This window comes from Prionailurus viverrinus, chromosome B3, assembly GCF_022837055.1.
Source record: "Prionailurus viverrinus isolate Anna chromosome B3, UM_Priviv_1.0, whole genome shotgun sequence".
Classification (NCBI taxonomy): Eukaryota; Metazoa; Chordata; class Mammalia; order Carnivora; family Felidae; genus Prionailurus; species Prionailurus viverrinus.
This window is the reverse complement of record NC_062566.1, coordinates 105,517,267-105,544,770: the sequence shown is the minus strand read 5'-3', so window position 1 is coordinate 105,544,770 and position 27,504 is coordinate 105,517,267. Positions and strand designations below refer to the sequence as shown.

At 39.7% G+C, this 27,504-nt stretch overlaps 1 protein-coding gene across 3 annotated transcripts in view; it reads left to right on the top strand.

Annotated features, from left to right (window-relative positions):
• PPP2R5E (protein phosphatase 2 regulatory subunit B'epsilon) overlaps positions 1–27,504 on the top strand; it is a 147,711-nt gene that overhangs the window by 105,023 nt on the left and 15,184 nt on the right. For all 3 annotated transcript variants that reach the window (XM_047861354.1, XM_047861356.1, XM_047861353.1), the window contains exons 5-11: positions 6,502–6,594; positions 21,685–21,815; positions 21,935–21,994; positions 22,977–23,085; positions 24,510–24,563; positions 24,666–24,716; positions 26,507–26,626. In XM_047861354.1, the coding sequence (XP_047717310.1) occupies positions 6,502–6,594; positions 21,685–21,815; positions 21,935–21,994; positions 22,977–23,085; positions 24,510–24,563; positions 24,666–24,716; positions 26,507–26,626 (618 nt within the window). The remainder of the gene's footprint in view (positions 1–6,501; positions 6,595–21,684; positions 21,816–21,934; positions 21,995–22,976; positions 23,086–24,509; positions 24,564–24,665; positions 24,717–26,506; positions 26,627–27,504) is intronic.

Sequence of the window (27,504 nt, the reverse complement as noted above, 5' to 3'; positions counted from 1 at the left end):
TACATTAGTTGAAAGCTTAGAGAATGCTTTCTGTGTTTCTCACTCTTGATAATTAGGATGCCAAAAGAATAAAATAATAAGTTTCGGTGTAATGCTTTAGTGCGGTTTCTCCCAGGTTGCACAGTTCTTGTTCTTTTATTAGAGCTTCTCTGTGATCCTGCCTGCCGCGGCCTCCAACAGGAGCTGAGCTGTTTTCACATTATTAGTTAGATGTGATTAGGTCACAGAGTCTATATCTCATTTTCAGCAGCAGGTATCCTGGGGACCTTGAACTCCTGTCTTCGTGATAACCACAGATGTGTTTCTGTAGCCTAGAAGGGCAAAAACGAATTGCAGTAGCTGCTACATCGTGCAAGAAAGAGCAACAGCTGATAGAAAGCTTGCGTGAAGGCCAGTTTTGTTCTCTTGCACTGAGAAGGCCATGTTTTCCAGTCCTACGCACGTGCCGGGACAAATCAGGGCCGTCCCCGCATCTCCGCTCCCAGTACCCGGCCCATCTGTACTGGATGTACTGTTCCATACTGGTCTCCTGGCTGCTTGCGCTCCAGGCCCACGTTTCTCAAAGGAAGAGAACAAGGAAATATGAATGGAATGGTCTCCAAGGCTATCTTTCCATCGAGTTAGGATGTCCTCAGAGGCCGGATGACAACCAGCCAGGAGGGAAGGGATGGAGAGAGGGAACAGAACCTCGTACATCAGTCACGCAGAGGCAGAAGCCCGATATCGCATCTTTGAAGTGTGCTCACGGCTACTAGTTGACTTTCTAAAGAGCAGAAAACTGTGCAGCAGCATGATGAGGCCTAGAGATATTCTACAAGTTTATTTTTTCCCCACGTCAGAATTTTTGACATCGATTTGCAACTTTCCCTGTCTTGCTTTGGCAACTCAAGGTCGCTACAGATACATATGTATGCTATTTCTCCTAGTTATGAGGAGAGCTTTCAGGGGCTCTGTTTTCTCAACTCTTACCCAGGCATGTTATACATATGTATCCTTGCTATCAATGCCAGGATTGAGTAAATTAGTTAAAACAGTGTAGCTGATTTCCTGTTTTAGCTGCTTGATATATTTTTTTTTTTTTTAAGGTGTCAGACATACTATCTGCGATCTAAGAAATTTGGAAAATTATTTGTGCTTTTCCTGGTACATCCCAAATGGTGACAAAAATTAAAAAAAAAAAATTCTTTCGAATAGGTGGGCTTCTTGTCCTGTCTTATTCGTAATGCTCACCAGTCATAGAAGTACAGTATAGTCTGGAAGAAATTTAAAAAACAAACCAAACGATAATCTCAGGGAAGCCCCACGTCTCACCGTGGAAAAGACAGAGAGATGTCTTCAAAGCTTCAATTTGTCTTCTCCGCATCCCAGAGACAGTAGACCACTCTGGCCATTTGCAAGAGCTTTTTGAATACTCTAAATCGTGATCACCAAAGATATAAATTTCTCCTAAAGCACAGTAAAGTTTAAGTATTTCAGTTAATCCTTTCTAAGCTTAATGACTCTATAAAATACAGGACCAAATTAATTTCTAAAGCTATTAAACTAAATTCTGCCACCAAAAATCTCTAGCTTACCCTGTGTCATTGCTACTGGAGCATTAACTGTTAGTTCACCTGAAACTCGAAAACCGAAGCAACGGTGAGGAACAGCAGGGAGAGCTGTCCCCTTCTGGATGTAAAGTCACGAACTGTATCCCAGAACGGTGTGGTTCCATCTGTGTTGCCGCTCTGTTCAAGCCTATAATCGTCTCATCCCTTCTTTAGCTCAGGGGGAAATATGACTTAAGTTGGATCAGATAAAGGAAACCTACCTTTAAAATTCACAAATTGACCAGGGCCTCTGGGTGACTCAGTTGGTTAAGCGACTGACTGCAGCTCAGGTCATGACCTCGCAGTTTGTGAGTTCGAGCCCCGCATCGGCCTCTGTGCTGACACCTCAGAACCTGGAGCCCGCTTCAGATTCTGTGTCTCCCCCCTCTCTACCCCTCCCCTGCTCATGCTCTGTGTCTCTCCATCTCTCAATAATAAATAAGCATTAAACAATTTTTTTAAAAATTCACAAATTGGCCTTTATTCCTAGTAAAGGTCAAGTCAGTGGGCACCCTCTGTTGCCTTCAGCAACTATTCCTTTATGGAAGTCTTTGTACTCAAGATTCCTGTGTTTCTCTTATGTATTCTGACTCCACAAATTCTTCACCTTTCCATTTTCACTGATAGGTGGTTTTTAGTACTGACGAGCACTCTCTGAAGGTTCAAGAAATCTCTTTTTTCTGTTCATGATAAGTCATGCATGTTATAGTATAGTAAGTTATCACGAAATTTAACATTTGACTTTTTCATCGATTCAGCTATTTTTCTGACCAAAAAACAGCTCCGGCATTTATTAGCTCCAGCTTTGGCAGCGTACTGCTTCTTGTGGACCACATTTTATAAGGAAGCAAGGTGTTCATTACCAAATATATGGTAATAGTAGAGAACAACCAAATTGCATTGAGATGTGGTTATTGATTGGGTAGACTGCTTCTGCACACATCTTGTCTGATTTAAATTTGTGGCCCATACAAGATTACTCATAAGAAATCCTGGCTCTTTGGAGAGATTTAAAAATAGAAAAATGTTTAAATCCAAATTTTTAGCTTAAATATATCAAAGGTTCTCCTATATGTATGTTACTTGATCTTTTCCGTTACCTGCATTGGTATCTTTTAAACTGGTATCCCACAGTTACCATGGTTATTCTTTGTGTATTTTCTGTATTTGGGTGTGTATTTCCAGTAGAATATGATTTTGCAGGACTTCCATTTGCAATCAGAGGGTTGTTTTTGGCGCCTCTACACTTGAGACTGAAAAATAGAAATGCTACAGTTTTTTTACTCATGTTCCTTGGAGAATTCATTTATGTGACCTTGAAAAGTAAATTATTTTCAGTCCCCAGTCTGTCTTTCCCTTTGGGAATCCAAGAGAGATTTTTGATTCTGAGATAAAAATCTGTCTCGTAAGTGTAGAGAACATTTATGCTTATTAATAAATGTGTCTGAAGTGTTTCCACCCAAGTGTTTTAAACCATAACTGCTTTCAAGGGACCAGAGTGGGGAGAGCGTTTTGCCAATCTTGCTGGAAAGTCCTGCCAGCCCACAAGTCAGGCCTGCAAGATGAGAATCTCTCCACTTGTAGGAATTAACCCCCCTTTTATGGTTATTTGAATAAGGCCGACATTCTGTTTGTAAAAGAGAGTGGAAAACCTAGTGTATGAAACAAGAACAATTCTTCTAGAAGGTGTCGGGACTCAGTCACATTATGATGCCAGAAGTGCAACTTGACAGAGGCACCTGGGTGGCTCGGTTGCTTAAGCATCCAACTCTTGATTTTGGCTCAGGTCATGAACTCATGGTTTGTGAGATTGAGCCCCACATCGGGCTCTGCACTGAGAGCACAGAGCCTGCTTGGGATTCTCTCTGTCTCTGTCTCTCTCTCTTTTTCTCTCTTTCTCTATCTTTCCCCTACCCCTGCTCTCATGTGCATGTGTGCTCTCTCTCTTGCTCTCTCTGAAAATAAATAAACATTAAAAACAAAAAAGAAGTACAATTTGATAATGTTCAGGTCATTGGGCAAGAAGTTTTTCCAAATTCAGAATTTCAAAGAGAAAAACAGTTTTTTACTTTAAAGTAAAATCCTAATGTGCATACCTAATTTAAGCGTTAAGCTACAGTCTAAAGTCGTAGGTAAGGTCACTGTATGATGCTTTTAAGTTAGTGGTCTCAGCAGTCCCTTGGGGGGACCCTGAGACCTGATTTTCAGGCCTGCAAAGTCAAAACTGGTTTTATAATAATACTATGCTGTTTGCTGTTTTCACTGTGTTGACATTTGAAATCATATTTGCAAAAGCGTTGGTGGTTCAAATTGCTGCTGCCTTAGCACAAATCGCAGCGGTTGTGGCACATTGGCTTAGTAGATATTCTTCACTGACATGCATTGACAAAAAACAGCCAGTTTCAATTAAGAATGTTCTTGGAGAAGCAGCAAAAATTATTAAACTAAATACCATTAAGTCTTGACTTTCGAGTACACATTTAAGAAATATTCTCTGTGACAAAGTGGGAAGTATGCATAAAGCCCAATGACTGTATACTTAAGTATACTGATCGTCTTGTGTGCTAAAGCATTTGTGTGATTGAGCTACAGGCTACACTAGCTGTCTTTCCATGAGATGATCAGTTTTGCCCACAGGAATGTCTAGCAAACTGTGCTTGCTCCAACTTGGGTATTTGGTAGATGTTTTTTTTGAAAATAGACAAAGAAAATCATCACCAGTGCTGATTAAATTAGAGCATTCCAGCAAAATTTAGAATTCGAATTTTGGAAAACTTGTCTTTCTGCTGAACTTTATAGCTAATTAAAGCTTAGACTTTTTGATGAAATTGGAGATATTAAGGAATGTGACTTTTTGATACAATCTAGTAAAATTTGTCACCATTTGAAAAATGCATAACTCAGTGAACCAGTATTTTCCAGTGAATGATGTTAGGAAACCATACATGGTAAAGACCCATTCAAGAGTACATGGCAGACCATTGGAATTTAGTGTAACAAAGTATGAAAAACTCATTGATTCTGGTTTCAGATTCTGCAGTGCAACTCCTATTTGAGAAACAACTGTCAAGTTTTGGTGTAGTATCAAAAAAGAATATCCACAATTGTGTGAAAATACTATGAAAATACTCATCCTTTTTCATACTGTTAGATCTGCATGAGGCTCAATTTTGTTTACATACTTCAACCAAAACAGTATGTCACAATGGATTGAATACCGAAGCAGATATTAAACTGTTTTCTAATATGCAATTATAGATTTTTCAAAAATAAAAATAATGCTTCTCAGTAATGGTTTTGGAAAATATGGTTGTTTCCCACAAACATACATTATTTATGTTAATGTGTAATGTGTTGTTTTAAAATGAAATAACAAATACGTATTTGAAATTTTCTCATTGTTTTTCTGACTTTATATATATATATATATGTATATATATATATGTATATATATATATGTATATATATATGTTTTTCACATTTATCATATAAACAAAAGGTTTTGGAGTCTTCAACAATTTTTAAATGTAAAGGAGTAGGACTAAAAACTCTTGAGAATGCTATTTTAGGTAATAGTGATAATGGTGATATGTATTAGTTACTGTGCGCAGTGCTTTATATATATTATCACATTCGGTCTTAGGGATTATCATCCTCATTATTCAGTTGAAGAAACGTAATTGTAGAGAAATTAACTTGCCTAGGGCTACACAGTAGGGGACAGAGCTAGACTCCCAACACAGTGTCTGTCTGCCTCTTACAAGTTCTGTTTTTTATGAACTGTTGTATATTATACCAGGATCTCATGTGTACTTTAAAAAAATTTTTTTAATAAAAAAATATTTTTTTAATGTTTATTCATTTTGGAAAGAGAGAGACAGAGCACAAGCAGGATGGGGCAGAGAGAGAGGGGGACACAGAATCCGAAACACGCCCCGGGCTCTGAGCTGTCAGCACAGAGCCTGACGTGGGGCTCGAACTCCCGAACCGCGAGATCATGACCTGAGCCAAAGTCAGACGCTCAACTGACTGAGCCACCCAGGCCCCCTCATGTGTACTTTAACATAGGTTTATTTTGCCAAGAACATAAACAATGATCTTCTACTGTTTATTAGAACAGTTATTTCAGATTGATTCTGCAGATGAGAATATTCTCATTCCTTGCAGATGAGAGTTTTCTGCTAAACCATCATACATTGCTTAGAGGAGTGTAAATTGCCATAGATTTTCTGAAAGGAAATGTGGCAATAAATGCTGAAAATCCTGAAATGTCTGGATACCTTTTACTCTAACGTTGCCACTTCTAGAAATATTTCCTCATGCAATAATTGAGCAAATGCACACTGATGTATATTACATGATACACAATGTGGCATAATTTGATAGAGAAGTAATTGAGAAACTATCTAAACGTCGAAGCATAGGAGATTGGTTAAATTGATTATGAATAATGGAATTATTCATTTAAAAATTATATGTAGTGGACTCTTTGTAGCTACTAAGAAAGATGGCTTAGTTATTATTGACATAAATTGTATATAATATATTGTTCAGATGGTAAAAGTAGTTTGAAAACTATATAAAAGTATATTTATAGTTCACTGGTATGTTGTAGAAGTATAGAGAAAAATGAGGAGATTCGTACATTACATAGTTGCCAGTGGTTATCTCTGAGTAGTGAGGCTGCGGGGGAATTTCTGTTTGCTTTGTGGCTGTATTAGATTTTTAATTTGAAAAGTTAAAAAACATAATAGCGACTGTGAACCACAAGAAGGGCTGGCGTAGCTTGTAATTGATGCTAAAACTCAGTTTTCTAAGCCCTGTCAGTTTTAGTGTTACAGACTTTTTATGGTTTTTGATACTATGCTCAGGGAAGTACAATTTGAAATTAATTATAATCTGTTTGTTGCAGCTTGTATATGAATTTTTCATACGATTTTTGGAAAGCCAAGAATTCCAACCCAGCATTGCCAAAAAATACATAGATCAGAAATTTGTATTACAGGTAAGCACATTTTTGTGGTTGCCCGAATTTGTCATTCAATTGCTAACACTTTATCTTTTTTTCTCTTGATTGTTAAAAAATCTTTCAATGACAGTTATATCACCTTTTAAACAAATGTATTCTGTATATATGTTAGTTCCCATTATTACCTGTTAAAAGTGACAAGTACCTGTTTAATTTATTATTTAATTTATTGCTGGACATTAATTACATTTTAAACAACAAGGAATGCTAATGCCTAACTCCCTGCAGTTTGCTTGCTTAAAATTTAATTATAAAGGAATTTCGTGAATATAACTCTGGTTTGTGTGAAACTTTATGTAGCTTGAAAACTCCTATTTGCATAAGGATTCTTAAAGAACCATTGCTTAGGTCTGTTAAAAGTGAATAAGCATGGCCTAGAGCAGAAATAACCTTCAATAAATAATCAAAGTCAGATACTGGTGAGCTCTCGCAGTAGGAAATAGCACAGCCTGACAATTTAAAATTCCCATAAAGGGATTAACTCTCACCTCTCTGTTTGGAACTTCTCAGGGTATGTATTCTTCCTGACTTGCCACTTTACATTTTATAACTGTAGATCACATCTTCCTTCTTACGTGCGACTCGGGAATGTTCATGACACTGAATTTTTAGGTAACGTGTTCTTGCTCCTGTTGTTGACACTCCTCTCTAAAAATGGGTACTTGAGCCAACTGGTGTATGGACTGGTGTAGCTCCTTTCTGAATGATTAATGAGCACCAGGGAAAAAAGGAATTAGTATCTATCTCCTAGTGAGCCAGTAAGCAGAATTTAAAATTGAAAACATTATTTTAGCAAGCAGTTGATCTTCTGTGCCTTTCCTGGAGAAAGGTTGATCACCTTTGTGATGACCTCATTTCCCCTCCTTAATTAAATTAATACATTTAGAATTCTGGATATATTGGGTCGAGAGGCTTTGGAAAAGTGAGGTTTGAGTTAGAGATGGAGAGGTAGATAAATAGGTGGATACATGGAGCATTCATTGGTTGGGCAGATAGGTAGACTGATCCAGATTCTTCTACCAAGGAAGCAAAATGCATTTGAGACAAAAAAGCAACACGTAATCAGTCTGTGGTGTTTTGTACTGGAAGGTCCTTGCATTTATATAGCACTGTACAATTGTCAGAGCATCTTTACATGCATCGTTTAATTTAGTCTGTACAACAGTCTAGAATAGACACAGCTAAATTTTAGTCCCATTTTACAGATGAAATACACTGAGGTTTGGAAGATCATCGAGTTTCCCCAGGCAGTTTCCTGTTCTGGTTTTCTGTCCATTATGCCATGATGCCTCCTTGTGATTCCCCTCACTATAACTTGGAATGACTGCAGGGCAGGAGTAGTCCTCACTTGTCAACACTCACGAAATATTAAGGTTTCCTTATGTTTATGGTAAGTTAAAGTACCCAAGAGGATCAGATAGTGAAGCCCGTGTTCAGTTGACATGGAAATAGTACACCAAAAGCTTGCATGGCCCAGCTCAGTGTGTTCTTCATGGTAGATGGGTACTGATGATAATGAAGCTCATTAGATTAAAACATCAGAGAAACCCAGACTTGAAGGGATGTTTTGCATGTCTGTTCTAGTTCTTCACCCAGTGAATTAGTCTCCTTTGGGACCCTGAAAAGGGGTGACTCCCATTTATTCTTTTTTAGTGAAGGAGGACCATATACTTGGGCAGATTATTCTGTTTTTGTTAGAAAGTTCTTTTTTTATTGACCCTCCCTATACCGTGTACCCTCTGGCCTTATTTCCCCAGAATAGTCCTTTAGTACTCACTGGCTCAGACACAACAGTTCAGGTCTTAGACCACAGCGTTTGTGTTTACCTCTTGGCTCTTTTTCCCTAGAACAGCAGTTGCAACTCAAATGCTTCTAGGCTCATTTATAATAAGTATGGTGGCCAGGTGTCAGATAATAGGAGGTAGACAGAGTTCTACTAAAGGGAGCTTTGGCTACCCCTCTTCTTTCAGTTATTGGTAGACTTTTTTTTTTTTTTTTCTTTTCTTCCCTCAAGAGAAACAGAAATCCAGATTATTTGTGAAGTTTTCTCATGAGTTCTAAACTCCTGCTCAGGATGAACTATGCCCATCCGCCTTCTGGATCCAGCCGAGCCACTGTCCGTATGCTCTCTGTTCTAGACTTTGTCTTTAGTTCTGTGGACCCTGTCTCATTTGTCAATTTTGGAAGGCTTCTGTCTCTGTCAGGACATAGTGCCCTGAGCCTTGTCAGTCCAGCACAGCTTAGAATTGGGTTCTCCACGGGTGCCAGGTTTCTTAAAGGGGAAGAAGTCTCATTAGCTCTTCCTGCTGTTCCATGGCACTGTTAACTTGTGTTAACATAAGTTGTGTTAACTTGTGGTCTTTAACTGATTTCTAATTTAGCTTTATGCATAATGTAAAGCCACGTTTTCTCTTGTTCTCGTTCGTTGTACGATTTGCCGTAGGATTTGACATGTATTTCTGCAGAATATCATTTCTCCCCAGACTTTTGAAGTCTTTCTGTATCTTGAGCCTGTCATCCACCGCATTCATCGTGCCTTCCATCTCGATCACATCTGCGACTTTCTTAACTGTGCTAGTAGCTATTGGCTTCATCTCAGGTCATTGACTGAAGAAGTTGTTAAAACAGCCAGCACTGATGATAGAGGCCTTTGGCATGCCTTTAGCGACTTCCCTTTATTTAGCACAGATTCATTAATCAACAGTCTTTGAACTCCATCCTTAAACCCGTTAGAAATTTACTCTAGAATGTCATCATCCTTCTTTCATTTTAAAATTTTGTTCATAAGGAGAGTGTAGAGACTTTGTCAGATGCCAGAGTAAAAGCCACGACTGTGTGCTTATAGCATCCCCCTCATTTATGGGCCATGAGACTTTATCATAAAAAGGAATGCCATTCATCTGCCATGGGACATTAGTGAACTTCTAGGGGCTCCTGCTCCTTATTGGTAATGATACCCTCAGTACTTAACAAACCATGCGATTGATCATCTGTCTCCCGAGTTTTTGCAGAGACGAGAAACTGAGGATACATAGTGAAGTCCATGTACTAATGCTTTGTTTCCAGCCCTTGCCTCATTTCTACAACTTTTGCCTCCTTTACCTTCCCTCTGCTGGGTCTGTTGATGAACTCAACCTTCACATGAGGGCTCACCGCAGTTCCTGAATCAGTCAGGAAAGGGACAGGCAGAGTGTTGGCAAAATCAATAACACCACCGAGTGGTGCTTGAATGTAATCCTGTGACTAAGCAGAGCATTAACTGTCATGTTGGGGATAAGCTCTGGGTGCCAATTAGCTGCCATTTTCCAGAACACCCGTTCATTCTTGTTGCTAGCCTGTAAAGCTGGCCTCCTGCCTTTCTTCATACCCCTTAGTCTGCTGATGACTTACCCGGGATCCTAGCACCTTGCAGGAGTGGGGTCTCAGTCCCCAGTGTGATTCTCCTGAGTTCCCTTCCTGGGTTGTTTGTTTCTGACTTGGGACCTGCTTGGCCTTTTGGAGCTTAAGGCATCGTGCTGAGATTACGCCCTGCCCCTACACACCCTCCTTTTCCTCCCACCGCCATGCCTCAAGTATCCTGGAGCTGGCAGCTCCTTCATTTGTGTACCATGTAGTTCGCTCATTCGTTATTTACACCCCCTCTTCCCCCTGCTTGTTTCTCTCCCCACAGCCTCCTATGGCGCCACCTAGTGCTGGCGTGTTTTGTACCTAAGCCTGGTTTTCTTATGACACGGGAACCCTCCTACCTTTCCCTTTTGCAAATCAGGATGACATTTACCGCATTCCTTTTCCTGGAGCAGATATTTTATTCTCTGTAGATTCTCAAAGGATCTCAGAAGGAATTTTTGGTCATCTCAACTTAAAACTTTTTTATTGAGTTAGGCATAATGTATCCTAGCCATGAGATTTCAACCTAGTTTCTATAGCAGCTAGCTGTATTCTTCACAGTCTATTTTGATTCTTGTTTCTCCTGTCAGTAAAGACAAAAGAAAAATTAAGAATTGAGCTATTTTAACATAAGGTAGTGGAAAGAAAGTTAGCAAGCTGTGTATTTGCATCCTGACTCCCCTGTGTACTCTAAGTAGTAGATTATTGGGCTAAAATATGCACCGTGGGGTAAGAAGGAACTGCATTAAAATGGGCTTTTCTGCCTTACTTGGCAGTGTGGTCTTCAGCCAGTTAATACACTTGCTGTCCGAGCTTGAGTCTCCTCAGTTGCAACATGAGGTAACAGAAAAAATGAGATTTAAGTACATAGGATGTATACCCAAACTGACAATTGTTACATATGCTTGATTGAGTTGGCACTATGGATATAAATATAGGCTCCCTCCCTTCAGTTGTAAGCATGTACCAGAAAACTCGGGCAGATTTTTTTTTACTCTTCTGAACCTCAGTGTTTTCTTCTCTAAATGGCTATAATGTGGACCTCTCTTACAACAAATTATAACAAGTAGGCTTGTTATGATGATAAAATGGTATGACTTGTAAAAACTGCAGATAATCATGCATGGATTATAGTAGTCGCTCATTAAATACGAAATCCTCTTTTTATACTGCCTCATATATTGTTTACCCACATTAGTAGTCTATCTTGCTCATTAAATACTATTGTTTACCCACATTAGTAGTCTTGTTTTTTTTATTCCAATATTAATTTTAAAACCTCCACCTTTTGGGGCACCTGGGTGGCTTGGTCAGTTAAGCATCTGACTCTTGATCTCAACTATGGTCTTGATCTCACAGTTCACGAGATCAAGCCACGCATTGGGCTCTGTTCTGGGTGTGAAGCCTACTTAAAATAAATAAATAAATAAAATCTCCACCTTTCGAAATGAAATTTAAAAGTTTATGTGAGCGGCACCTGGGTGGCTCAGTTGCTTAAGTATCCAACTCTTAATTTCAGTTCAGATCGTGATCTCACAGTTCGCAAGATCAAGCTCCGTGTTGGGCTCTGCACTGATTGCAACGAGCCTGTTTGGGATTCTCTCTCCCTCCCTCCCTGCCTCCCTCCCTGTCGCTCTCTCTGTCTCTCCCCCCCTCCCCACTTGTTCACAAGTGTGTGTGCATGCTCACTCTTGTTCAAAATAAATAGACATTTTGTTTTTAAAAAAGTTTATGTAAAACTTATAAGAAATTTTTGCAAAGAAGCCTTGAACAAATGACATATTCCTAGATGGGAAACTTGCCATCATAAGGATATCCATAGAATCTCCAAGTTAATATACACATTTAGTGCAATTCTAATTACAATTTCAGGGGTGCCTGGGTGGCTCGATCAGTTAAGTGTCCGACTTTGGCTCAGGTCATGATCTTGTGGTTCGTGAGTTCAAGCTCCGCATCGGGCTGTGAGCTGACAGCCCAGAGCCTGGATCCCGCTTCGGATTCTGTGTCTCCCTCTCTCTCTGTTCCTCCCCCACTCGCACTCTGTCTTGCTGTCTCTCAGAAATAAATAAAGAATAAAAAAAAATTTTTTTAGTAGTTTATTTGAAAATTTCAAAGTTCATGAAATAAATTTTTGAAATAGAAAACTAAAGATCCTTTGCCTATTAGATATTTATTCATAACCATGAATGTACTATATTAAAACTATAAAGGCACATGAATTAAAACAGTGTGGCATGGGTACAGGAGACTGGAAGTTAGCAGAGGCTTGAGTGGAAAACATAAGCCATAAATAATGTACCAATGCATTGGTAAAATCCTTTGGAGAGGAAAGCTGGGAGGATTCTGTTGGCTTACATTTTATCCACTGAGCAATTCCATGAGAAATAGTCAGGTGTGTACACAAAGATATATGTACAAGCATGGGGAATGCATCATTGTTAATATAAATTGGAAACAGTTTAAATGTTCCTCAGTAGGGTGTTGGTGGTTGAATAGACTGTGGACATTCATATAATGGGATATTCATCATTTTGTAGAAAGAATGAGATAGAGCTACACAAGATCTGTTTTGAAGTGAAACATGCATATTATGGAACAGTATGATGTTTTTGAATTTGAGTCTCGTATTTTAGGGAAAAGGAATATTTGTATATGCACTAAAAGTTTTGGAAGGCAAACTGTTATTAATTGCCTGGTAGAATGTGATTAAGTGTGAAGAACGTTACTTTCTGATTTTTTGTATTTCTCTAGTTTTTACATTTAAAAAATGAACATGTATGTTATCAGCAGTGATTATAATTACGTTAGTAATTTTCAAATTTTATTTAATAAAATTATAAATAAGTTATTTACTGAGTCTCACTTTGTTGCGTTGCATTTTTCATCAACCTCAGCTGACTCTGTGCATTAGCCTTCGTAAGACTGTTTTTGTAAGACTACGCCATTCATTTATACTTAACATTTGTTTTCATCACTTGTATGTGTCCTTTTCAAATCTGACGCTCAGTGGAAAACTTCCGGTGTTGCCCCAAGAACCTTTCTCAACACTACTCATTTTTCTTCCTCATCAGGAAGCAGTATAGATTAGAGGTGAAGTGGATAGACTGGTTTGAATTCAGGCTCTGCCATTTTTTAGTGCATGACCTTGGGCAAGTTATATAACTGTGTTGCCTCCGTTTCCTCATCTGGAAAGTAGATGCAAAATATCCACAGCATAATCGTAGTTTTGTTGAGAGGTGGTTGTGGAGATTTATTAAGTGAATACATGCATAGGCACTTAGAACAGTTCCTGACAACACTAAGAATCTTCTTCCATCATATTTTCTAGAATAGCCTCAGTCTGTGAAGTCACGTGGTATTTGTCTGTCAACACCTTAACCCCCATGTTATGAATTTTTTTTTGAAATTCGACTTTTACCTTTATAAAAGTCAAAAAAAAAAAAAAACAACCTTTGGACTCTGGCTATTGAGATTTTTTTTCAGGTGTTAAATGTGGTCTCTCCTGTCCTTGGATTCATTTCACCAACTGATTTCTTCCAGTGTTAGAAGTGAAAGTGTATTAGTGCCAGGAGCATAGACTTTTAATAGGTGAGAAGAAGCAGAGGTGCCTGGGTGGCTCAGTCGGTTAGGCGTCTGACTCTTGATTTCGGCTCAGGTCGTGATCTCACGGTGTATGGGATCAAGCCCCACATTGGGTTCTGTGCTGATAGCATGGAACCTGCTTGAGATTCTCTCTCTCTCTCTCTCTCTCTCTCTCTCTCTCTCTCTCTGTCTCTTCCCTTCTCCTCCTCATGCTCTATCTCTCTCTCTCTCAAAACAAATATATAAACTTAAAAAAAATAGGTGAGAAGCAAAGATAGGACATCCAAATATTTATTGAGGCCAGACAAGTGGTACAGAATGAAGTAGTCTGAGTGTGACAGGAAGGAGTGATGGAGACAGCAGTGACCTCAAGAGGTCAAGAGAACCCGGAAATCCAGATTTTTGTACGGGCCAGACAGAACTCTCTGTAACTTGTACCTTTGAAGGGTTTGCTGTTTTTTATTTAAGAATGGTATGACTGAGTGGCTTGCTTAAATTTCACTGTAATTTTTATTAAATCTAGATTTACGTAACCTTTAGCATTTCTTATATACTTAATCTAAGTCTTTATAAAAGAAAGCTGTCAGATTTATCTAGAGAGTCACTTGATTGCATAGTACACTTGTGTCTATGGTCATGTTGATTTTAGACTTAGCAACTGCCTTGTAGAGCTACAGGTGTGCAGGCTGACTTTGGCTTATGGAACACACGTGTCTATTCCCAATAAAGATAATTTTCATCTGTGTTAGGACAGTTGGGAAAGTGGTTTCTTTATGATCTCTCCTTCCACCACCCGATCAAAAAATGAGTTGCCAAACCTTGAATTATTTCGTTGGGTGTATTATCGTGGCAAGAGTTTAGTAGCATATTTCTAAAGACTGCTTTCAACCACTCTGCAAATCTGAAAAGCAGTCAGTGGTTGCTAAGAGACATACTGTTCAAGTGTCCCCGTAAACATATGTACTGCTGGAGATTGCGACTTAGTAATTTGTATTTCACATTTGCAGTTATATTTAAGCTGAAAGGTGCGATAATTACCATGCAAATTATGCAAATCATTTACCCTGTCCTTAAAAGTGACGTTTCGTTATTGTGTTTTAAAAACTCAAGACAAATTGGACGTGACACACAGCAACCTGTTAAAAACTTTTAAGTTTTAAACTGAAATAAATTTCATGAGGCCTTGAACGTCAGCTCTGATACAAAGAGCTATTTTACAAACAAGTTCCTTGAATATGCCAAAATGTTTACATTCTCTCTCAGAGGCTGTAGCATATAAAGCTTTAGAGAATTTATTTCTATCAGGAATTTTATCAGGTAGCCATTACCGATGAACGGTAAACTACCTCTTCACCTCATCCCCTCCAGTGCAACCTGTAACTTAAGAACCTTGGGAAAGGGCTTTCCTGCCTGGACTCCTGCATTCAGAGCCAGCTTTGTGGTTGTGCAGCTTGGGCGATGACACGGGCCCCAGGCTGAGAAGGGCCCTGCTCTTGGTTTAATGCTTTGCCATTGTGGTCTTGAAATTCTTAATGGTTTTTAATTTTTTTTAATGTTTAATTTCTATTTTTGAGAGAGAGAGAGAGAGAAAGAGAGAGAGAGAGACAGCGAGAGACAGCGAGAGACAGCGTGAGCAAGGAGGGGCAGAGAGAATCTGAAGAAGGCTCCTGGCTCTGAACTGTCAGCACAGTGCCCCGACACTGGGCTCGAACTCACGAGACGCGAGATCATGACCTGAACTGAAGTCGGTTGCTTAGCCCACTGAGCCACCCAGGCGCCCCAGAAATTCCTACTAGTTTTTGAACAAGGAGCCCCACATTCTCATTTTGCATTGGGCTCCACAAATTATGTGGCTAGTCCCTGCCTGCATCATTATGTAGAGTAACAGCTCTTTCTTGAAGTGCTGACCAAATTGATTGTCTTAAGATTTTAAATTGCAAGGTTTTGTTGAGGGAGAAAACAATGGACTTCTCTAGTATGTGGGAAGAATAGAAATTAGGAAGAAAATAAAAGCATATGACTTGACAGAGTTGTTCGTGTTTGTGTGACTTCCACCTTTGAAATCTTTATACTGAGTTTCCATCAGAGTCTTGAAGTCAGAATTGCTAGAAGCTTACAGCGTGCAGCCTTTCCACCCCTTGTCCCCACCGTGCTTTCAGTGGTGCCCCCAGATGAGCTCATTTCATACGTTGGTCCTCTTGAGTTGTTCTCATTCATTGGAGTCAGGCTGCTGTTGGCTCTCGTTGCTTGGTTCTGGGCTGTTTTCTCCACGTGCATTACCCGGTCATGGTAAAGGTGTTCAGGAGATATCATTTTTCAGGTTGTAGAATAGCTAAAGTTAAAAACAAAGCCAGAAATTTGGAGACCTGATTTTAATTTGGATGAAAACATTTAGAATACCAATTACATTGATTGTTCACTTGAGCATTTCTGATATTCTTTACATTTAATATTTCTTTACATGGAATGGAGGGCAGGGTAGTTGCTTCTTTATCCTAGTAGAGGGCAGTTGGACGTTTTGTTTCAAACCTTTTGCCCTGAATTTTGAAAAAATAGCTTTAATTAACAAAGTAATGCCTATTAAGTAATTCAAATGTATTTATATGATTTATAAAGAAAAGTAACACTCTTCTGACTCATCCTTCCCCAACCCAGAGTCTCAATCCCTAGAGGTAACCACATTCAAGTCTTCTAGCAGTTTACATGTATTTCCTTGTATGATTTCCATTTCTCTAAATTGCATTCTTAATGCTGTTCCTTGATTTTTTAAAATCTTTTCCTACTGTATATCTTTATATGTCTCCCTCTCTATCTCTTCCTTTATATCTCAACAATGTAGTTGTGTCACAAAATTTAATGAAATTGTAGTGTTTGCATTAGTGTACGTGTTGTTCTCAGCCAAGGCACATGTTATGCTATAATTGTGTTTCTTCTCCTGTAGACCTTTTTTTTTTTTTTTTTTTAACCCCCTGGAATTAATAGTTGCCTTATTTTTCACATGCTTGCTTTTCTGGGTATTGGTTACTAGTTCATCCCTCCGTTCTTCTCTGAGTGCAATGTACAGCTTTTCTCAGTCTGGCCCACACATTGGCTAGTCTGTAGTTCCATTGTTTTCCCTGAAGGTCTCCTTCCCGGAGCTGGAGCTCTGGGCATCTTGCTCTGGTTGGCACTGGTGGCTTCCTCTAGGCTGTATCCACCGTAGTTATCCTGGGATTTCCCTTTGCCACTCTTCTGCACTCTGCTTCTGCACTCTTTGCTTGCTTGTCTCCCTCTCTTTGATTTTGGCAGAATACATCTTCTAGATGCTTCCTAAGAAGGTATGAATGGGTTGTAAGTGTTCGAGACCTGCTTCTCTGAACATGTCTTTATTCTACCCACACACTTGATGGACATTTTGGCTAGGGATAGCTTTATGGGTTAGAACTCATATTCTCTCAGATGTTTTAGGGAGTTCTAGATTGTCTTCTACTTCCAGCATTGGTATTGAGAAGGCCTGCGCCAACTGGGACTCCTTATCCTTTATAGTGACCTATTTTCTCTCTCCGCTTTTGAGATCTTTTCTTTGTCCCCAGTGTCCACATAATTCAAACTGATGTGCTTTGCTGTAGGTCTTTGTTTATTAATTGTGCAGAGAACATACTGGCCCTTAGCGGTATCGAAACTCATGTCCCCTTTTTCTGGAAAATTGCATTGAATTCTTTCTTAGATAATTTCATGTGCTTTGTTTTTGTGTCTGTGTGTCTGTTCTCTGTGCCTGTTTGGAACGTGTTGGACCTTCCAGATGGATCCTCTAGTTACCTTCTTTCTTCTATATACGATCTTCTTCTATACTTTCAGGATAGATTTGCTCATTGTAATGTTCCAGTTCTTCTGGAAGTTTTATTTCTGTTACATCTTGAATTTCCAGAAGTTCTTTTTATTTTCTGAATATCCATCTATAGTTGCTCTGTTTTGTTTCAGGGATCCAATAGGTTTGTTTATTTCTGGGGATAAGTTCTTTTTTGCAGGTTTTTTTTTTGTTTTGTTTTTTTGGTTTGTTTGTTTCTTTACTTGCATTGTGGCTCTTTCCTCTGATGTCTTTATGATTGTTTGTTTTGGTCTCTTTTGTGTTAGAATGCTGGTGATCCTTGGCTTCATAGTTACATGTTAGTCATCAGAGAGGCTTCTTAGAACCATTGAAGAGCCTTCTTAGAGTGCGCGCGTGTGTGTGTGAGCACGCGTGTGTGCATGCATGCACACAAATGGGAGACACTTAGCACATTGGGCAGAGACCTTGCTCTTTCAATGACAAACCCTCAAATATCTGTATCAACAGGTGTTTCCTCTTGAGGCTGTCAAGAGGCTGAGGCTGAGGTCCCTCAAAAGGGACCTTCCTATCTCCTACCTCATCCAGGATTTTGAGGGCTTAGGCAAAGGGACCGGCAGAAGTCTCATGCTTCAGCATGCTGACTGTTATTTAATCCCCCCCCCTTTTTTTTTTAATTTTTCACTTAGCTGTGTACAGTGTCTTGAAGATGAGAGACTTGGGTGCTTATTCTCTCCAGATTTTGATTGTAAATCTTTAGTCCACTGCTTGGGACACGGATCTGGGAGGTCTTGTTACTCTTTCGACAAACTTTCAACCAGCCCTCCTGTTTTTAGCTCCCCACACCCTTGCCATCAAATATATCTGGTGTCTTCAGTTCTTAAGCCTTTTAAGGGTTCTCTAGTGTGAACTGGCTTGCTTCTTGTTGGCTCCCTTCCTTGCTGGCAGGATGGAAAAACACTTAGCAGAGTGGAGAAAGAGGAAACCTAAGATAGTTACCCCTTGCCATCCACTTTCCATCTTTGAAAAATGTGTAAATTTGTCTCATCTGCTCTCCATTCCTCTTTGCCCCGTGGGTTTCTTCCATTTTTATTCTTTTATTCTAATCTCAGGGGGGACTCAGGAGAGAGTTTCAGTCTCCCATGTCTGATTGGGAGACCCTAACTGCCTTTTTCATTTTGCCCTTTTCATGTCCCTGGAGATTTATGATTAGGTTCAAAGGAGGGTTCTTTGGCTAAATCACTCCCCAGTTCATCCCTGTTTGTGAGCTTCAGGAAAGCTGGCTTTGTAAACTAGGAGCCAGCATGTTGACAGGTCTATCTTTGCTCTGTAGTCACCTTGGAAACTCTCCAGCTTTTCTCTGACAACAAGTTGCCTGCTATATTGTAGGGAGTGCAGTTCACTAGGCATTTACAGATGCTGGATGAGATTTCTCATTGCTTTTTTGTGGGCCGTGTCTATATGACTAAGCACAAGTGTGTCATTTTGTTTTGGAAAGCAGAGCTCATCCCTCTCCTCCTTTTCTCAACTTGTGTGTTGTTATACTTTTTCTTTTGTCTTTTATATCATGAACTCACCAAAAATGTGTTCTATAGAGCTGCAAAAAAGTAATTTATATAATGTGATTTGTCTTTCTTTCTCATAGGACATCATATATGATGATACTATTTGTGGCTTTGTAAATGACTTAAGTTAGATGCCTGGTAATGCATGGTTTTTTGAGTGCCTAATGAAAACACAAGTTAAATAATTTTTGCTTAATTATATTTTCATTAAACTCTTAAGATTAATAGTTCATAAGCATAGTTGATTCAGGTTTTGCTAACAGTACACCCCCTCAAACCTTCTCTTATGTTGGTTGCAAATTACCCATTAAACCCTTTTATAACACCTAAAAAAAATAGAAACCAGATTAAAAAGTAGAACTTAAAAGGTTAATTATTTCCATTAACAAGGAGTAGGATGAGTAGGTTAGAGATCTTAAGTCATTTTGTGTGTGTGGTAGATAAGAGATACTGGGCCCCTGGGACCTTTTCGCTTATGGGGCCACATACCTTTCCTTCTTAGAGTGTTCCCTGTGGAAGTGTTTAGTCGACTTGCTCGTTGCTTTCCCTGTGGGCTCCCAAGTTTTTCACTAGTGTGTGTGTGCACAGTAACAAGGACAGTTCTTGGCATGTGTGGACATTGATTGATTGGTTGATGGACTGCATGGCTGACGGGGCAGAGAGACGGCAGTTGTCTTAACAGCTTCTATTCTGATGGGCTGCTGGTGAAGGTATGTGCTGTTGAGCCTGCCATGAACGCTTTCCCTCCACTTCAGCCTTCTCATTTCTTCATGGATCTGTCTGGATGTCACTTCCTCCAGAAGCCTTCCCTACCACTCCACTTCTCCCCAGTAGAGTGGATTTGTCTGCTGTGTGTTCATATAGCATCCTAAACCACTTATGCTGCCCGTTCACCGGTATCGCTCATTTAGACTTGGCTTTGTGAAAGCTGATTGTGTCTGTCTTGCTCACCGTTGTATCTCTGACACCTTGCCCAGTGGCTGGCTCTGAATAAGCAGACATATTTATTTGAGGTACTTGATTTTTGAGTGGACAGACAGGTGGACGGGATAGATAGATGGATGACATTGTGTAGCCAAAAATTGCATTTCTGTCCCTGCCCAATTTTGAAGATTCTCCTTCAGTTTGTACTTCCTGCCGTTATTTGAAGGGCCATTCTTTGTCTGTAATTGTGTCTTTGTTCAACGAAAAGCACCAAGCAAAAGCAGATAATTTATTTGATTACTGCCCACTGAGTTATTCTTCTGCTGTCAGCCTCATGTCTTAATCACCTGAAATCATGCTTACGTGTGTCTTGATAGCTTTTTTGGTAATTAGTGTAGTCTGTGTTCATTTGTATACTGTCAGTATGCTCTTGAGATGTTTTGCTGTAAAGTCAACTTTAGTATAAACTGTGAGTCTTGTTTTATTGTGATGATAATGAATGTATGAGGAACTCTGTAAAATTCAAACAAGTCTTCAAGTTTGTTCTTCAGCTGGAGGAACCTGCCCACTGTCATTTAAAAAAAAAAAAAAGAAAGAAAAAGAAAAGCTTTATTGAAATATAATTCACATACCGTAAAATCCACCCTTTTAAAAAAGTTTCCAACTTAGTGTTGCTTAGTATATTCACCAAGTTGTGTATGCATGACTGCTATATAATCACAGAACGTGTTTTAGCATCCCGCAAAGAAACGCCATACTCCTTAGCGGACATTCTTCATTCTGCTTTCTGTCTCTGTGGATTTGCCTGCTCCTACAGTATGTGGCCCGTGTGTTTGGCTTCTTTCACTTAGAATGATGTTTCAGAGGCTCCTCCGTGTGGTATCAGTACTTCATTCCTTTTTGTGGGCTGAATAATAGTCCATTGTAGCACATTTTGCTCATCCGTGCATTAGTTGATGGCCATTAGGGTTGTTTCCACTTTGCGCTATTGTGAATCATGCCGCTGTGAACGTTCATGTACAGGTTTTGTTGTTGACATATGTTGATATCTTATCAGGATTCAGTTACTGACTGTAGATTACAAGTGAGTGGAAGTTCAAAGAATGTCATCCATGTATAATAAACATACAGAAATCATAAATGTTCACCTCAGTGAGTGTTTACAAAGTGAGTACACCTGTGTAACAAGAACCAAGCTCTACAAAAAGAACACTGCCAGGATCACTGGGGACTTTCAGATGTTGGCTTTGGTTTAGGTTGATTCATTTACCTGCATGCTCGGGTAGAGCTGAAGGCTTATCCTAACTGTATATTTGGAACATGAGCTCAGTAGGTAGTTTGTTATAGGAGTGTGGCAGCTGAAATCACAGACTCTAGGGCATCAGTTGTTTGGTTTCCAACCCCAGCTTTGCCATTTATTAGTGTGAGACCGAGGGCAAGTTGCCCAACGATCTCTGAGCCCCAATTTCCTCATCTGTAAAATGGGGATAACACTACTTTATAGGAAGGATTAACATAAGCAGATTGCTTAGAAAGTTGCATGATAATCGTGCTAAGTGCAGTATGTGTGTTACCTCTTACTGTTGTTACGATGATTGTTACTGTGTTTATCTCTTCATTAGAATGTAAGCCCCTTGTCTGACTGATTTATCTTTGTATTTCCAAAGACTAGCACTGTGCCTGGCCCATAATAAACTTTTGAGGAAGGAAAGGAGGGAGGGATTTTAAATCATGAGTGGCAGAACTCCTAAATCCTTTCCTGAAACCACTTCTGACTTCTACTCTGTCTTTCATTTACAACAGCTTTTGGAGCTATTTGACAGCGAAGACCCCCGGGAACGGGACTACTTAAAAACAGTCTTACACAGAATTTATGGCAAATTTCTTGGTCTTAGAGCATTTATCCGAAAACAGATTAACAATATTTTTCTAAGGTAAGTGAAGGGTGGGGGGGAAGACGAGTAAAATTGGTGGTTTCATAGAAGTGTTAAGTAAACATCAAATATTTGAACATCATGTACTGACTTTATTCTTTCTTTCCTTTTTAAAAAAGGTTTGTTTATGAAACAGAACACTTCAATGGTGTAGCCGAACTGCTGGAAATATTAGGAAGGTAAGCACATTTTTAGCTAATTGCTAATCTCAGGTGAATAACATTTTGCAAATTAGATTCAGGTGGCACAGGGCAACTCTGACCTAGATCTCTTGCTGTATGTACATTGGGTACTCTAATTTGTGCCTTAGCCTATTTCCCAGCTGACCCTACAAGACGTGATTTCTTGTTCCCCCTTGTTCCACAATTAGGCATTCCTAATTCTACCGGAATGACTGAAAGAGCTAACAGTTTGTTCATTGCTACAGAGACAGTACATCTGATTGCAGCCAGGCCAGTTACTCCCAAACACCTTATTCTTTCTTGTTAGTTTCTGGGCTACCTGTCCTTTGCCATATCTTTTGACCACAAGTTCAGATAAATTGGAAGGATTGCCTTTTTCACAGGAGCCATGTACCCAGGTGTAGTTCTTGAACAGCTGCTGCCTGGACGAGTGGAATGAATTGGAAAGAGACAGCTGTTGTGTAGGTTTCTACACACAAGGGAGGTTAATGTAACTGGACAATGTGATTACTTAGTCTCTCCCCCTAATAGGAGGAGAAAAAGAAGGTGGAGTCCCATGGTTTTTTCTGTGATTTCCCCAGGCTGGGCTCTATATCTGTGGTATTCTTGGTCTGAGAAGAAATTCCAGGAATGATGTCTACAAACGGAAAGGGTCATAAGTGAGCAGTTTTAGGGGGAAGGAAAAATAAAGAGTCTTTGATCGAACAGCTTTCTGTTGCTCAGAATCATTTACTCGGTTTAAGAGCATGAGAGCCCATGCCAGGAGATCATCAGCAAATTTTCTTTAATTTCCTTCCTGCTTAAATGTGCTCTTTGAAGTAACTGGGAAATCTTGGATGCCACTGGGGTGGGGTTTAGGTTGTTCTGGACCCAACAGAAACTGATTCCGATTTAACCTGGTCCTTCCATGAACAGGTGGTCTCGGTTTAGCTGGTTGTGATCACGCTGCTAATTCATGTTTCTTTTTTCTTTTTCCTAGTATTATCAATGGCTTTGCTTTACCTCTTAAGGCAGAACACAAACAGTTTCTGGTGAAAGTGTTGATCCCTTTACACACTGTCAGGAGCCTATCACTCTTCCATGCCCAGGTAGAATTTTATGCAAGTTCTTTTGGAAGCAAAATTAAAACTTTATAAACTCAGTGTTTCTTTGATATTGATATTTCCTTACGTAAACAAACAAACAAACTCGTTCAAGTATAAAATACTTCCCAAGGAAAATTAAAATGTGTGTTAATGTTTTCTATGCATAAGGGAATCATGGGAGTATTTTTCAAGAGGGAGGAACATCTATTCCGCCATCTCATTTTACAGAGAACTTTAATGACTTGATTAGTGCACAAAATTATATATTGAACATAGAATAAAATATATGTGTTTTCCAGATTTAGATCTCTGGACTTGTAATCGTTTTTGAGTGTTCTGGAATGTTTGATCTCATCCTCATTTGCATCAGCCTGTCACTTGCTCTCTGCCCCCTCTCTTGGTTAATTCACTGTTTCCTTCTCACTTTCTCCAGGCAAATAAACACACTCCCAAGTAAACAAATCAATCAGTACTTTCACATCTTTTTATTTTTAGCCTCTATGACTTTAAAAAGCATCCTCTGTCTTGTCCCAAGTCTGGTTTCCATGCTAACACTGCCTTGCGTGGTACGTGTGTCCCTAGGGGACAGATAAATGATGTAGTGGCATTTTAATTTTAGTATTCCAAACCAATGGGAATGTTTTGAGTTTGCATAAAAATGTCACACATTTTTCTGAGCAGTGTTCCTCTTTAAATGTGAAATTCTGTGTTTCGAGGAAAAATTAGTCCATATGTTTCTAATTTCGAACACCATCAAAATGTTGTTTCGCAAGGGTGGATTTCTTGTCCAAAAATCTTTACGAGCCCTTTTACAAATCTTGCCTCTGGTTTTTGAAATCACATTTCATGATCGTGTAAAAGAATTCTTACCTAGCTGGGCTAGCATCAGATGTAAAACTTCACATTTCTCCTGGTTCTAACTGTGGCAGGTACAACCTTTTATCTCTTCACGAAACCGCTTCAGCCTGCATGGGCCACTTTAGGCGGTCAGCAAGAGGTTAGTAAGTGCCTGCCTTTCGTGTAGGACTCTTCTGGAGCCACAGTAAAACCCCGTGCTGTTGATGTTGGCACAGAGAGAAAGGAAGCCCATGCGATGTAGCTTAGACTGTATGTAGATGAGATACTTTCAGAATATACTGAATGTGATATTTCTGCTTTTCATTAGCTGGATACTTCATGTCTCAGTATCCTTTTTTTTTTTTTTTTTTTTTTTAACAAAATTCCCCTGGGGCGTTATTAGTGTCAATCTTTGGCTTGAAAAAGTAGCTTTTTATTTCATTTTATATATATTATATTTTTAGAATGAATTGAACATGAAATTACTAAAACCAGAGTCTAGAAACTTTGTAGGAAGTTTTGATGTATCTTTGAGCCCTTTTGAGTATATAGCATTTCCAATTTTGTCTTTCATTTTTCTGTTTCTCCAGCTGGCATATTGCATAGTACAGTTTCTGGAGAAAGATCCTTCACTCACAGAACCAGTAAGTATTTTTTCCATAATTTCAAAAGACTTCAAAATGACTACTTTTCATAGAGTCTATGTGGACAATTAAGTACCATTGTTTTTCTCCTTTTCATTTTAGGTTATTAGGGGGTTAATGAAATTTTGGCCTAAAACATGTAGTCAAAAAGAGGTAAGTGCTTAATGTCAGCGTGTTAATAACTTACTAAATACTTTGTAGAGTGTCAGGCTCTGAGCCGATAAGTATGTGTAAAAATCCATGATCTCGTCTAATCTTCATTTTATCTCTGTCAGGCAGGTCTGTAAATATTCACATGTTACTAGTTTTAAAATGGAAGCATGGAGAGCTGAAGCAGCCTGCCTGAGTAGACGCTAAGTGGAAGGGAGTGGGTCAGAATCCGCCACCCTGATTCCTGAACCCTGAACTTTTATCACGCTCCGCTCAGTCCCAGGGAAGCCCAAGGCAGGCTCCGGTCACGTGCCCCACTGTCTAGCTTTATCGAAGTCACCTTTCTAGTGGCCACCCTCATGGTGTGGAGGTTTTGGTGTTGCTGTAGATAGGTGCTAAAGCCACCAGCCCAAATACTCCCCATTTTAAAATAGAGTATAGATGGGATCTTACTGTCTACAATTGTAAACTGTGTTACAGACCTCTAGTTCCAGCTCTTCAGAAGTGGCCCTGGAAATCCCTGACCTTCAGTCATTTGTACTTTTGCTAAGACCTAACCAGCCATGTGCCCTGTGAGGAGGTTGTAGGGGAGGAAGTCTCTTAGCTTAGCTGTGAGCCTAGCTGGGTGCCAGACCTGCACTCACTCTTCTATAGAAACCATGTGGAAAATGGCCCAGCAGGAAAGGTCATCTGTTAGCTTGACATTTTGGGAGACTTGGGGGAGAACTCCTCTATGTGTCTTGACAAATGGCAAGAGTCAGCTGCCTACTTTGTATTACTTTTAACAGAAATACCCTCCTTTTCAAATCCGTTTCAATTCTCCAAAACCCTACTTTATACAATTTCAGGAAGTCATCTGACTTTTTAATACCTGTTAGGCAAAATTAAACTCTACATTGCTGCCCAGATGCACCTCAAGATTTGAAAACGTTGTCATATGTCGTATTTTAATTGCATAGTTAATTTTTTTTAAGGTAATTATTTTTCCGTGCCTAAATGGGTAACTCTTTTTTATTTCTCTGTAAGTTTTCCGTTGTATTTAAAACAGTCGACTGTGCTATTGATTTGGCTCCATTTTGTGATCTAAAAGCTCAGTTTCTTGAGACACATAGTGCCGAGGCTGAGACTCGTTGTGCTTTATGGTGGGTGGGCAGTTGTGCGCGCTACGTGTGTGTGTGTACGTAAGTGTGTGGAGGCGTGGAGATGGGCTCAGTGCGTGCTAATGGGATTAAAATGGTACCTGCATGTGGGTGAACCTGCTCATTTGTGTCTCTCCGTCTCTGTTAACTGGTGAAGCCTACGGGAGCACCTAGCACGTAGCAGGGGCTGAAACACTTAGCAGATACCTGCATGCGCCACTGTGGACCTTTGTTCATCATGCAGGAGGACCGCTTTTCCCACTGTTTGAAAAATAAGAGTAGGGAGGCAGATGCTAGCCAGGTGAGAGCAAAAGAGGGGAGAGCCCCAGGGACATTGCTGTTTCCCAAGGGCCCTGCCATCACATGTAAGTGCCCCCCCCCCCACCTTTCTGGGTTAGATGTAGCACGTAGAGGAATTTTTCCAAAGTAAATGGAATCATATTTTCAAAGCTATAGGGACTTTGCTTTTCATAAGTACCCTCTGGTGAATTCTTTATGAAGTGAGCATCTAACGTAAGACAATGCCTAATTTTTTCCTGTTTGGTTTTATGTGTAAATTTTTCTTAAAACATTACAAACTCTCATGACTCCTCATCATTCATTTGGATTTTTTAACGAAGTACCTGAGGTTTTGCGTTTTGTATGTACTTACAGGTCATGTTCCTTGGGGAGCTGGAAGAAATATTGGATGTGATCGAACCCTCCCAGTTTGTTAAAATCCAAGAACCTTTGTTTAAACAAATTGCCAAATGTGTATCTAGCCCCCATTTTCAGGTTAGTAATAGAGGATGAGCCAGAGTGGCCTGTGCAACATATGTTGTTTGGTAAAATTTTATTTGTATTGAAAGAAATGTAATGGACACTAGCTACCTGTTGTTTTTTATTTGCTATTTTCTCCTATGATAATAATTTTAATAATGACCTCCTCTATGTTGAACACCTGTAATAGGACAGCCACCGTGATGATGCTTTCTGTCTAGTGACTTCAGTGTTCATGATCACTCTGCAAGGAGGGCATTACAAGTTTTACAGATGTGAACACTGAAGTTCGAAGTGGTAAAGTAATTTGTCTCCAGTAAAATGGCTGAGTAAGGGGTGGACTGGTAGGGTTCCTGCAGAGTGTAAGAGAGAATGCGAAATAAAGCTTAAGAGACAGAACACACACGTTCTGTACTGTGCTAGATGCTTTACATGCATTCTTTGTAAACTTCAAATTATCCTACGGGGCTCTCCCCACCCCCTCACCCTCCCTGCCTGCTGTGTTCTAGAAGAAAAAATTGAAATTCAGAGAATGATTTGCTCAAGGCCCCGAGTTCATAAGGAGGTGAGTCCCTTCAGTGTAGCTTCTTGTGAACGTTGGTGACCTTCCCGTGGCACCACTCTGCCTCCTTGTGGCCACTCTGGGGGAATCACAGGGAAGCGAACCCAGCCACCTTTTCCTCAACTGGGCCTATTGCCGCAGTGCTGCAGAACCCACACAAGAGGGAAGGGGGTGACCTGGAGCGAAAACATGTTAGGTTTTATGCCCTTTCACTGTTTGAAAGGGCACTGTTTCACCAAGGTCCAAATCACAGACCTTGAAGATTAACTGTTTAGGTGCTGCCTGTTGACCGGAACAGATTGTTCAGATTGTAGCTGGTAGCACAGAATCA